At 42.2% G+C, this 14,394-nt stretch overlaps 1 protein-coding gene across 3 annotated transcripts in view; it reads right to left on the minus strand.

Annotated features, from left to right (window-relative positions):
- The window catches only part of SLC15A2 (solute carrier family 15 member 2), a 77,023-nt gene that overhangs the window by 36,238 nt on the left and 26,391 nt on the right, over positions 1 to 14,394 (minus strand). For all 3 annotated transcript variants that reach the window (XM_083585096.1, XM_083585097.1, XM_083585095.1), the window contains 2 exons: positions 6,123 to 6,213; positions 1,628 to 1,705 (listed from right to left, as the gene is read on the minus strand). In XM_083585096.1, coding sequence (XP_083441222.1) covers positions 1,628 to 1,705; positions 6,123 to 6,213 — 169 coding nt within the window. The remainder of the gene's footprint in view (positions 1 to 1,627; positions 1,706 to 6,122; positions 6,214 to 14,394) is intronic.

Raw genomic sequence — 14,394 nt, forward strand, 5'->3', positions numbered from 1 at the left:
TAAGTGTCCCCAAACATTGATTGCTATAAACTTTATTTAGGTGTTCAAATAATGCATGGGGGGGGGGAATAAAGTGTGGAGGAGGGGCTGGCGCATACAGCTGCACATCCACTCCATAATTCAACACAAGAACTTACAAAAAGCCCTGCAGGGCCAGGCCAAAGGCCCATCTAGTCCAGCATCCTGTTTTGGGAGTGGCTAAATTGGAAGCCCAGCAGAAGCCCTTGAGAAGAATCTGAGCACAACAGCAAGATTCCCAGCAATTGGTATTCAGAGGCATTCTGCCTCTGACAGATGAGGTAGAATGTATCCATTATGGCAAGTTGCCATTGACAGCTTTATCCTCCATGAATTCATCTGCTGCTCTTTCAAATGCATCCAAGTTGGTGGCCGTTAATACATCTAGCGGGAGCAAATCCCATAGTTTGACTGTGCTGTGTGAAGAAGCATTTTCTTTTGTCTGCCCTAAAACTTTCAACACTTAGCTTTGTCGGATGTCCCCGCTATCTACGTTGTGCTTAATTGCTCATGGAGAAGAGACCGATGTGGGATGGAGGGAGGCATCTGTGGCGCGATTGAGCATTCTGGACAAAGTAGTTTTAAAATTTTGCCTAACTCAACACAAGCAAGAGCAGATTTGAAAACCATCATGCATAAAAAAATACTCAAAATCTGATTCTTATTTTTTTCATTTGTCACTGTAACAAATGAAATACTGGACTAAATGGTCCAGTCATCTGATTTGTTCTGGCATTTAATTTTGTTGCTATCACAGGCATGTGTTGGCATGCACACAGTATACATGTAAAGAAACACACAAGTAAAATAGAAGCATGCTTTGAATTGGCATTTAATCTGGGCTTCTGTGTGTGTGTGTGCGCGCGCGCACACACACATGTGTGCGTGCATACCTTGAGCCATAATTATTAATAACCCAATTTGGAGGGGGAAGGGAACTAACTAAAATCTTAGCTTTGGTCCATTCCAATATATGCTCTGAAACTTAGTTGTGCCCACCTCATATCACTGAAGGATCTGCAGCCATATCAACAAATAGCAGGAACAGCAACAAATCCATTTTGGGTAGACTTTTTTTAAAAAAAAAGTGAAAGAAAAGAACTGCAGCATTTGCTGGCATGTTTTCCCTTGACTGCTTCTGTGATGTACTTTTTAAACAGTAATGTCAGATGATATCCAACAAGCACAGTACACGAATACAAAGGAACCATGTGGTAAACAGGAGGCTTCTAGGATTCTGCTGGCATGTTGTTGGGTTTTGTTTGGTGTGTGTGAAGGGGGACCATTCCTGCAACATCAGCTGCTGTCTAGTGGCATCTCCTAGTCTTTGCTGGGAAGACTTCTATTCCAGAGGGCATTAAAGCAGCTAGACAAATAGAAGCTGGGGGTGGTGGGGTGGTGGTGGTGGTAGGAAACACTGCCTTTTTCGTTGCACAGATTATTCTCTCCAAAGCAAAAGGCAGCATTTCTCCGGGCCTCTGGGTGGACACTGATTCTCTGCTGTGAGCGACTGTACATCCAGTTGCTCTGCTTCAAGCAATACAGTATTGCAAAGGGGTAGATAAGATGTTAGCACTGCCGCTGCTCTGTTACAGCACCACCTACTTACTGAGAGCGATGACCATGAGAGCAGCAGGAACACCAAAAGCTAAGGCATAGCAGTCTCCACCAAAGCACTCCACATCACCTAAGAGAAGCAGAAACACAACTCCCTTTCATCATGTTTCAATTCTGATTCCCACCCTTCCTTCCAATGCCATAATAAAAAGAGATGCCCATTACCACCTTTTTCTTTGCTTGAAGTCAACACAGGACAAGTTTTCCTTAGTATACCTGCATGCACTGAATCAGTTTGGTGAGTGGCTCAGAATGTATGCAGATCAGGAAATAGCGTGCCTAGGGCTCTGCTCACTTTCTAAGACTTCTCAGGATGTGTTCTAACTATTTTTAATGTAGAATTTTAAAATTGTCGTAACCTGCCCCAGAGCCAGCTGGTGAAGGGTGGGTAATGAATAATATTTAAAAAATTGTATGAACTGGTGCTTAAAGTCAAGGGCACCTGTAGGCTCACATGTGCCCACAGAACCTTTCCCTTGTGCCTGCAGGGTCCCCCACACTCATTGAAATTAAACTCAAAAGAAGCATTTTATTGTAGCCTATAGGCTAGGTTATGGTATGTGCTAGGTTGTGGTGTGTGTGTGTGGTGCAAATGACTTTAAAAAGTGAATCTAATGCACATTTAAAACACATAACTCTCCCTGCAACAATCCTGGGAAATTTGGTTTGTTAAGGGTGCTGGGAATTGCTGTAGGGCCAAGTTTCTTGGTTTCGGGGGTAGAATTGTGTGCTTCAAATGTGTATTGGATGTACTTTAAATGTGTGCCCATTTATCCAGTCTGCAAACTTGCCCCAAAATGGTTGATGACAACTCCTGCCTTAATTAATCTTCCATACACAAAACCTTAACATTGCACTGACTCCAAAAGCCACAACATTACTTTGTTGATAAGAACACTTCCCAACAGTGTGTGCCTGGATATATGCAGTAGGTGTGAAAGTGATGGGGAGGGAACAGTTACCCAGGCATCCAGACTGGAGTCCCAGGCTCACCTGGCTGGGTACTCAAGCCAGAACACAGTGAAAGTCAGAGAGAAACCTCTAGACTCATGAACGTGGCCCAACTTCTGAATCAAGGGTTACATACACCCAGCTGCAAATATTCCAGGAGAAGTGGTTGCAGAGATGCTGTTTGTTCTGCACCGGAACAAATGAAAACAAAACAATTTCACAGCTGAACACCAACAGGATAAAAAAAAAATACTGGCTATTATTAATGTGTGACATATTTATCTAAAGTTTATAATGCTGCCTTTGTGTTTGTGCCTAATGTTGGGTTATTTACAGTATTTTGCTTTCAGAGGCATAAGCTGAAATTTGATAGTCCAGAACTGCCCATGTTATTTCTGATTTTCACCAGAGGACGTTTTTAGCTGTTTGGGACATTGGCTTGCTCGATATAGTAGCCACAGAGACCACACAAAACAGCCAAGTTTTAAAGGGAATGTGCTTCTTTTTTCTCTTCAAGGAAGACTCTTAAGAACCAAACATCCTCATTCCACTCTGCACCATGCCACAATATTTATTTGTCCTGGCATTGACCTGTGTTGATATAAGATGCAGAGCCTAAAAGAAGCTTCCTTTTCAATCAGCTACAAAATGTTCTGAGCAGCAGCTACTTACCAGTGTTGACACAGGTAAATAGCTTTGCTTTCTGTCTTGTACTTTAGATTAAATATAGAAGGCAAGCAAGTTCCCAATCCAACCCCAGACATTAAATAGGTTTCAAAAACAACACACAAGACACACAAGACACACAAACTGTCCTCTCTTTGCTCCTGTGGATGTGATTGTTTTTCTCCTGAGAGCTGCTCTGTGCAATGCTAAAGGTAACCTCTTGTTCTGTCTGCTTTCACTCCTTGCATCTCAGGACATGGGCTGAAAACACAGAACACAACAATTTTGCTGAAGCTCAACAGGTCTATCTGGTCAGTGTATGGGTGGGAGACTGGCATAGGAACTTTAGGGCAGTATTTTCTGGCATAGGTCTCACTGAATGATTGTGGATAGATGGCCATGCAAAGTCAATGGCAATGTGATTTACAAAGGTCTGCAAACTTGTGATCCGCTAGATTATGCTCACCAGGTGATGTCATGCTGCGTTCCACCAGCTCTCAAGAAAGAACATATACAGTATGGGGAAGGATCATAATGAAGTTGTAGAGCATCTGTTGTTCAGGAAGAAGGTCCCAGTTTCAATCCCTGGCATTTCCAGGTAGGGCAAGGAATATCCCAGTCTCAAATCCTGGAGACCTGCTGGCAGCCGGTGTAGACAGTGCTGATCTACACGGTCTGACATGCTGTATGGCAGATTTCTATATTCTCTAACGCAGAGCAAGCTGCATAATTCTGCCTCTACTGCTGTTCTGAAGATCCCAGAATGATCGTGGCCTGGCCCTAACAGCATCTCAAGTGTTCTCAATACGTTGCTATCATACTCCTGCTACCAAATAGAGCAGTCAAAACACGAAGCAAGAAATGGGAGGCATTTGGCCTAACTTGGACATGTTAAATATCAGGGTGGTAGTGATGTTTCGATTGAAATGGGCTTTTGCAACTTGGTGGTCAGGAGAGAACTTTACTCAGTTTGGCACATTAACTAAAAACCTTTGCAAATCTATAATGCTCCTGAAAGTTGCTGTGATGTAGAAGAGAAACTGGTATTATGTTATTATCCTAAATTATTTCTCTCGGCATACTCCAGAATGTATAATTCTGGGCAGCTTCCTCCCGCCGCGGAGCAGAGCCCGCTGCCCACTGCTGCTGCAGCGGTAGCTTTGGCAGCTTCCAAAGCAGCAGTGGGCGGCGGACTCCACGCCGAGAGGAAGCCGCCCAGCAAAGTCGGCTTAGCATCGCTGGGCAGCTTCCTCCTGGCGCGGAGTGGAGCCCGCCGCCCACTGCAGCCATACCCGGGGTATAAGACAACCCCCCCCCCAACTTTTTAACCTCTTTTCCGGGGTTAAAAAGTCGTCTTATATGCCAGAATCTACGGTATTTGTCATGTCTTCTCTATGGGAGAAGATGAGACCAGGAGGGAAAACTCCTTTATCTGACTCCCTGTAAGATATTTCCTCCTTCCTACATCGTTCCCTTCAGTGATACAATATAGGACAAGCAAAAGAGCATGGCATCTCTGGCAGGCTGGCATTATCTTGTAATGACTACCATTTTGTTTGTCCCAGATCTGTTGGTCATAGCCCAATATATAATTATCTGTTCTTTTAACTCAATGGGATTTAGAGTGCTGAACTCTGTGCTGGTCTGAGGGTAGCTGCCCTTCTGTTTGGGAATGGAATGAAGATCACGAGCAGAAGCTGGGAAAATACAAGTTGGATCCTGCTGCAACGTATAGCATTGCTAGGTTCTGCATAGCAGCGCTCCAGAGTCATAGGAGGATGACCTGTGCCATAAATCAGTTATAATGAACATATCAGGGTGCTCTTTAAATAATAGTTAAAGCCTTTATATATCAACCTTTTGTGCTCTTCCACACCTGTCCAATGTTCCTGACCCTTCTTTTGGATTCTTTTAGTTTCTTTAAAATTCTTATAGATTTTTATATTCACCTTGTGCTTTAATGCCTTTTAGGTTTCTAAAGCGCTTTTTCAGATTTTAAATGCTGGTCTATGGCCGTAATAAAGATTTGTATTGTATTGCAAGTTGGATCCATAACTGAGCTTACTCAATCACATCTTCTCTTCAATGTTTATATCACAGAAAGTCTTATGGTACTACAAACAAACAAACAAACAACACAATCCTTTGCAACATGGGTACAGCACCTGCACATGAAGGAATCCCCCTAACAGATAAAAGAGCATTGTTTCCTCCTTTTCTCCCCCAACACCCCACTATAGTGCATAGGCGCAGGCATTCAGCTTGCCATGCTGTTCTGGTGAACGGGAGGTCCATATGCAACTCTGAGATCCCCAACTTGTCCTCTAATCTCTGATCCACTCACTCAAGGAACATGAACTCCACGTTTGCAATCCTTCCCCAAGTAGAGAAGGCTGGTTAGGTGGACCTCCTGCTTCCATGTCTCCCATTCCCCAGACTGCTCTGGCACTGTTTCTAAAGAGTCATCCATATGTTTCCACCTCCTAAGGGGGAATGGGGTTCTGTTGTGTTCTTTGTGGAGCCCTCCAAGGTGCAGTTCTGTACATACAAATTGTATCCCGTTTTAAAAACAACTTCTCTCTGTTCTTTCAGCAGAATCACAGTGGTCTAGTTACTCCAAACAGACATATGATTTTATTCACGTGGAAATCAGGAAAACCCAATTAGCTAAGGGAGTAGGATAGTCATGCTGCATCTAATTCCCACCGTCATTCTAAATCCATGCTGGGAAACTGGTGGCCTTTCAGATGTTCTTGGACTCCAGCTCCTATTGCTGCACCATGCATGGCTAATAGTCAAGAATGATGGGAGTTGTAGCCCAACTATATCTGGGGGAATATCATCCATCCATGTTGTTAATCAACACTGACCTCTCAGCACAGGGGTAAGGAAAGTAGAGATCAGACTTCCTGCATTAATGGACAGGTAGAAGACAGAGAAGAACTTGCTTCTTTCCTGGCCCTGAAATGAGAGAAGATCAAATCAACATCAGAGATTTTTTTAAACACTGCTTAGAAACATAGAAATGGATTTGTCAACGGGGCTCCATCAATTCCACTCCACTATGAATTATACATTTGTATTGACCTAAAATAAAATGCAAGGTTAAAATCAAGGCAAGATATAGATTCTCTCTCTTTCTTCACACTTCTATATAAACACACAAGTAGAAGGAAAGATTCTCTTCTCTTTGCATGGTGGAGGGAGGGGGATTTACAAAGAGAGTAGCAGTTACTTATTCAGAAGGAGCATTTTAATTGAGTCCCAATATAGCCTCATTCAACCCAACTTGGCAGTGCTTGACAGCTCATCATGTCTAGGCAATATTCTCCCAAAAAAACATAAATAGGAAAAGAAACATATTCATTATAAAAAGCATACACCAACAGCTCAGATAAGGAAAAGGGTGGAAGAACTTGGCAAAGTGAAGCCATAGTTAGGCAAGAAATAATTGGGATTATATAAATTACATTTCAGCCTTAAGTACATTTGCTTCGTAGTATTAGCTCATTTATTTCAACGGAACCTACTTCTGTAGGCTAAAAATATCCTTGCTAGACTAATTCAAGGGGCTATTAACTTTTGCTTATGCTAACCAGGAGCACAGAAGAAGAACTGATATTACTAATATGCATTACATGCAGATACATGTGGAATTTACAACAAAATGCTACAGTGTGGATTTCAGCCAGCCAGCCAGCCATGCCTTATGCCAGGGCATTCTAAAAAAAGCTAGCAAAGCCAATGCAGAATCTTATGGCTGCTCCTTTTCATTAATCAGAACACAACTAAAAATAAGCCATAGAAATCAAAAGTGCTCCAGTTGCCCAGCTCAGGAAGTTAGAACCAGGCAAGAGCAACAAGTTTCCAGGTAATAGGCCAAAGATTCAGGTTTCACAATCACTTATTTAATTGTGGATGACAGAGCAGAGCAAAGAGCCGCTAGCGAAATAAAAAAACTCAGACTCAATATGTGCTCAGAAGCCTTGGCCAATTTACAGCTATTCAGCTATACTCTAATGTGAGTAGCACAGTTAGATGATTTTGATTCTGGACTTAGAGAAGGGACTCTTTAAGATGGTAATGTGCATTACTTCACGTACTTTAAAGTGTGGGAAGCCAGCCCTGCTGTGTTTGTAGCTCCTCCTGCTGAGTGGGGCCCCTCTCTGTTAGCCCCAAAGTGCTGCTCTAATGGCACCTCTCACTATTATTGACTCTGAAGTTGGCAAAAATAATAGGCAGACTCAGTTCTCTTTGTACTGGCACAGGCTGATTCTGACGTGAGAAAATGGCAGGAGGGAGAGCAATATATGTAAATGTCTGCTCCTCTTTTTACATGAACTCCTGCGGTTATTTAATTTATAAAAAGGTTCAAAATCGTTATACAGTAATGAGAAATTGCCCCATATAGATTTTTTATGTGCAGAGCTACCTTCCAGTGCTCAAGGTTGTGGAGTTTCACAGGCAGACTATGATAATGAATGGGTGGAATCCAAATATTATTTTCTTAATAATATTTAAGAGGTGCAACAGCGAACCTTTGTTTATTTTTCGCCAGTTTGTAGACCACCCTTCCTTGTGCCAATTTACTATCCCAAAATGCTTTCATATTTAGGTAAAGCTCCTTCATGAGCCTGCACAACCTTTAATATCTTCTTTGGAGAACCTGATCAGAGTGCTTCCATCTTCTGAGGGGAGGTGAACAGCAAGAAGAGATAGGACTCAATCATGGCACTTTGTCTGTGGAACATCCTCCCCCTGCTCATCTATTAGGCTTTCTCTCTGATTATTTTTATAATGAAATTGAAAGTGCCTTTGTTGATTTTAGCTTTTCATATCTCAGCTTGCTCACTGAGCTCACACGGAGAAATGCTGTTTGTTGTCCCTCATGTTACAGAGGACCAGCTGGCTTCAACAACAAGTTGGGGTCCACAGCATACTGGTCCCATGCTGTGGCAGACTCTTATGGAGGAGATCTGGCAAGCGCCCTCACTTTGAACTTTCAATTGTATCCAAAGACCTTTTTATGCTGACAGTGAAGTATTCTGTGGGTTTGGGTAGGGTATTCATTGTGGGAGGAAATCTTGCAATGGATCTGTCCAGGAAACAGCCGGAGTCAGGAGAACTTCAATAGTTGCATTTATTCATGAACAACAACATTCAGACAGAACCTGGTACTGCAGATGGAAGGCTCTATCTATCTAGGTTCTCTCAGTTTCTCATTTTTCCAATCTTAAAATCGGTTCTCCAAATTTTGCAGCTATTTAAGAATTCTTTTTTAAATGCGTCAGCATTTTAGTGCCAATTCCTCCTAATGAACCTATTTTAATATGCAGTTCTGACTAATGTACAGATGTTTGCAAGCATCTTCCCCAAATACAATGCACTTTTGTATGTTACTTCCACAAATAGCTTTATTCTTATGCACACTTTTCCCTAATATATGCATTTTTGTAACTGTTTTGTGCTTGGAGAACTGTATCACAAAATTCTGGTAAGTGTGAATCTATGATTGCTTCCAGACTGTCACTATGTAAGGTAAAGGTAAAGGGACCCCTGACCATTAGGTCCAGTCGTGACCGACTCTGGGGTTGTGGCGTTCATCTCGCTTTATTGGCCGAGGGAGCCGGCATACAGCTTCCGGGTCATGTGGCCAGCATGACTAAGCCGCTTCTGGCGAACCAGAGAAGCCCACGGAAACGCCGTTTACCTTCCCGCCAGAGCGGTACCTATTTATCTACTTGCACTTTGACATGCTTTCGAACTGCTAGGTTGGCAGGAGGTCACTATGTAGGGGTGGGATTAAATCACATGCTGGCAAATTATGATTGTCTAATTACAGGTGCTTGGAAGGTCCTGCACAACAAACCCCACCCCATGGACTTTTTATGACAAAGAAAGTCACAGGGAAAATGCAGCATTGTTTAACCTCACCACATTCAATGTTCAGTGAATAGCTGACATCATCTAGCCTCCCTATAAACAAATCAGGATGAACTGGGGTCATCTGGAAACAGCTGAATTTCATTTTGAGTGAATACAGTAATATTGAAAGGGAAGTATGGCTTAGCCACATTTTCTATAAACAGAAAAGAAAAAAGTCCCTATAGCTTAATTATAGAAAACAAGAGCTGTTGACCATAATTAGTATACACAGAAACCTTTTTGCTCACACTAAGTATAGCAAATGTAATTTTCTGCAGTTGAATTTGGTTTCCAGATTACTAATTATTTATACAGAAATACAAGTAACGAAAATAAATATTAAGATTTTGCAAACGACTTTTCACCATAACTCTTTAACTTGCTTGTTAAGGGACAAATTGTGCTACTGTTTCATCCACTTATCTATTAGCCCCTTGAGCTAAATAATCCCCACTACCAACTATCAGACCATAGCCCTGCTATGTGAAGGCAACACTGGTTCCTAACAGCCTATCCATCAAACCCAAGACCGAGCAAGGTTTGCTAACTGCTGTTAGACAGGGGTTATCCAAGATGAGTCCCGACAGATGTGGACTACACCTTCCGTCATCCCTAACCCTTCACCACATTGGCTGAGTATGATGAGAATTATAGTCCCAAACATCTGGAGGACATCACCTTGGCTGCCCCTGTGTAAGACCATTTCTGGTGCTTTTTCTGGTGACTGTGACTAGGGATAGTAGGGTCTGTCCGTTTTGATCCCTTCTTAAAATCAATTCTCTACATTTCAGCAGCAATTTGTAGATTTTCTGTTTTCTTTTAAATCCTCATGAAATTCTTCTGCATGTGTGAATTTCTCCAAATAAACACATTTTTGCAAGCAATTTCTCCTAATATATTGAATTATTGAATGTTATTTCAACTAATATATTCATGCTTATGCATACTGTTACCTAATATATGCCTTTTTTGGGTATACATTAGCTGGTTACAGAACTGCATCACAAAATTTAGAAAAATGTGAATTCTAAAGGATGGCTGTTTCAGATCTCATACTGTTTCAGAAAGTGCAAATTTGATAAATTTGGCTTTAAATGCAAACTGAATCCAGTTTCTCCCCTATCTCTAGCCTGCGCCTATACAGACTGATGTAAATGATGCACTGCCTCCACTTGCTTTAGCATATTGCTATCCATTTGGTGCTTTCTGGTATTCAAGACGGACTCCGAAATTATGAAGGCACTTGGGATTCTTGGCATGTAGCTTGTTTGAAGTTATTTATTTTGCTTGAGGTCCATGCTGCATGAAGGACCTTATAGCCTTAAAGCTCTGTCAGCAGTCATTCTCAAGCTTTTGAAAGCGTGATTTCAGCATTCGCATGGACTTTCAAAGCTGTACTGTGGATATCATGGGCTGGTGACTTTTTTAGAGATCTCATTAGGATTCGAGGGAAGGTGAAAGGATCACCAGGCTCAAAATCCCTAAAGCATCTTATGCCTGAATTAACCAGTTTTGATGACTTCACTGGTTTCCACCTCCCACAGACCGTGCACTGGCACCTGCTGAGTAACTGCATCTGTCAACACTTAGCAGTTGCAGAAGAAAACTTCAAAGATCATTCCCCACTTTGTTACTTCCCAGCAGCAGCATCCATAAAGTGAGGTGTGAATTTCCAAAAAGGCAGTGCATGAGCCTGAGCCCCTTCCCTTGACATATTTGTTTTGACTCTGGCTTAGTTCTTCATTCATTTTCCGCACCTAAATGCCTCCTCAACTTGGGAGTCCACAATTTAGATGTAAATGTATGTCTCATTATGAGCAATCACATCTGGTACATCTCTTGAATAATCTTGATGCCACAGAGGGGAAAGAAAGCGTATCTTGAGTGTGAAGCCTATAGAAGTGATCTCATTGTCAATGCCATTTTCTTGGTTCCAAGAATTGGATTCCGGTGTAATTGGATTTTGGTGGATTTCTGTTGGTTGCTTTGAAATCCCTTCAGTTCCTGATGTACTTCCATGCTGCTTTCTCAATTATTTGCTTTAATTCAAAACTCTGGATATTTGTGCACATGCATTTTCACTCTCTACTCTGTATTTTGAAAGCTGTAGTCATTCTTGCAGATGCATATTTTGCTTGAGGTCACCCTGCAGCACAGAGCTTGTAAAGCTGCATGCGTAGTCATTCTTGGGCATGCCGGAGTGTCATAAAGCCACTCTCATATCCCAAAGACAGTGGGTTGCAGACAGTTCACCACTTGCATGGAACAAGAGAGCTCACAGGACTCACAACATTTGGGGGAGTCTATTGTCTCTTTCATCCATAATGGCGTTGCAAATAGTTCAAAGCTGCAAAAAGTCTTGACATGAAAGTTGATATTGCAGAACTGCAGGAGAGATGGTTTGTCATGAAAGTGTTAAAATATCCCAAGAACACAGGTATCATGTGAAAACAGAATAATGTGGGGAAGAGGTGAGGGATCCATCGTGAACATGTGATAGATTTCTGAAATGCATTCAAATTGATTTCAGTGTGCTTGTCATAATTTATGGAGCAGGATTCAGAATGACCAGCACTACAACAATTCAACACAATTTCCACAATTTACATCTATCTTGAAGTGAATTTCGTAGGCTAGGTAGCAGTTGACAACAGTCTGCAAATATTTTAAGCACAACTCCCCACCGTGTGTAAATGAATTATATTGTTAAGTGGCAGTAGTTGGGGTGAGGAAATGACATATCATCTTGCAGTGGTAGTGAAATTTTTATTTGTACATGTTATTTTGCAGAGTAAGGGCAGTTCTACACCTTTATGATTTTGGAGGGAATCATAGGTGGTATGGTGGTGCAGTCTTTGCCAGATGTTTCAGACTATAACTCCCACAACAGCTGACTGGGGTTGATGGGAGTTATAATACAAAGTATCTGAAGTACCTGTTTAAACAACAGTATACATACATTTGGGAACCCTTAACTAGCCAATATTGCCTTCTGCTGCCCAAGAGTACCTAAAGAGGTCCATACAGGCATTTGATACAATGTTTGATGCAAAGAACAGCAATGCAATGCCTTGTGTATGTACACAACCTTCTCAATCACATTTTTTTGCACATAATCCTACCTGCCTTGCCACAGAATATATACTCCAGCTTGCCATAATGCACCCATTACTTTAAAGCATAATGGGAGAAGTGGTCCTAAGGCACAGGGGCAGGAAGTTACATTGCAATACACTGAATAGTTTGGGGTGGCTCATTTTAAACAGTATGTCAAGAAATTGACATAAAGCTGAGTGACAAAAAGAAAGGAAGTCAAGGATTTCGCCTGCCAGATAAAAACGCATTGACTTAAGCCCATAGTAAGCCTTAAATCTGTGGCCTGCAGCAGGTAGGCATCCCGTGAGTTCTAACAAGCTCCAGCCTGAGGAGAACTACAAGGAAAAGAGCCACATCAGACAGCAAGCAATTCTCTTCACAGCAGTAGGCTAGAATAGACCATGTGGTGCTGCCTATATAAAAGCTGCCAGGTCACCCTTGCTCTGTAGGCTGAACACCAAGGTCCCAGTCCCTGCGAAAGATACTCTACCCCTGCTTTCTTTGCAGAAGTCAAGTGTGACAAGTGTTATTCCCCTTCCCAGTGTGCATCTGGAACCTATGCACATTAAATTGAAGCACAGCAACCTGCAGGGTAAATGCATGCGCTTGCTCTTTTTTGCAGGCCAAATAACCCGCGGAAAGCAGGAACATGAGTCTGCTCACATGCTGGCTTTTCGCAGGGATGTTGGAGAATTCTAATGGGAATGGAAACAGGAAGGGAAATTAATGACATTTGCTTATTTAGTGCATGTCCAGAATGGAAATCAATCCAGCGAATAGGATTGGTATTCATTGTGGTTGTTTTCAGCCTGCAAACGATTGCATAATTGTTGCTGGGGTTCCCTTCCATTTTGCACTGTGCTTCCTTTGCACTGCAATAAATGGACTTTGCACTGGAAGGAATGTTGTCGAATAATGTAACAAGAATGCAATTAATTATGTAAAATTCCACCACAGTGGACAGCAAGACGAATAATGTAGGTTTTGTTGGATGCTGACATGCAGCAGAGCAGAAACAAGACTGTGTACGATGAACACAGAACACAAATCAATGCCTGCTTACATTCCTACATATGAAGTGAACCTTAGTACACCCTCCTTAAGGAATACACGGCTGAAGCAGAGTGCACATGATAATGATCTTCCAAAAGAAAACAACTGTTTCTTCATTCAGAGTTTGGAATTTTGGGGTGAAACATTCAAAGGTCTCCTCGTCTCCATTAACGATTAGCTTTTAACAACTTCTAAAGATCAACTTAACCCAGGAAGGTAATACTTAACCTCTCAGACAAGAGCACAGTGATTAATTTGGAGGGAATCTGTAAAGCATTTTGAAAACAAGTGCTGTGTGTTCTTGTTATAATCATATACTAATTAGTTGTTAATTAGAAGTTGATTACAAAATATTACTAATTATTATTAGTCATAGATGTTGCACTTCTGGGAATGATATAACCCTCAGGAGCTGCTACTTTGAGATAAGCAGAGGAAGATTCCTAATGTCAATTACAATTACTTTTTCTAAACTCAAACAAATCTTTTATGTGTCTTTCCCTTCCCCAGCCAAATTACATGATCTGTGTGATTCTTATGTTGTCAGCTCTCTGCCTAATAATGATACTTCCCCATACCTTAAATCTATGATTATCTGTGTTCTAATATTATTTTCTGACATAGGCCCAGATGCTAACTACATGATCCCCCCCCCAACAACAGGCAAACATAAATGTCAGGGAATCAGGAGCAGGAGCACTGGGGAGAGAGGATTGGGAGAGCGAAGGGGAAGAATCCGAGGGCAGCGTAGGGGAGTATGACAGTGGCCCGAGAGATTCCATGAGCTTCTCCAGCGAATCAGAAGATTCCCAGAAGGGGGCACCGATGGTCAGGGCAAGGGGGGTCCCAGGGGGGACGCACCAGAAACAAGGAGCCAGAGGGGAACCCCAAAGCAGCAGTGGAGGATCGGGACCAGTTTCCCCACCAGAGCGTAGTGGGGGGGAAGAGTCACATGTGTCAGGGGCAGTGTCTCCTCCAGAGAGGGAGTCAGGGCTGACCACGCCTCCAACGGAGGGGAGGTCAGTTGCAGCTAGCCCCCCCGAAGGGGGAAGCAGTGACAGCAGCAGT

This window comes from Podarcis filfolensis (assembly GCF_964270895.1).
Source record: "Podarcis filfolensis genome assembly, chromosome: 1".
NCBI lineage: Eukaryota > Metazoa > Chordata > Lepidosauria > Squamata > Lacertidae > Podarcis > Podarcis filfolensis.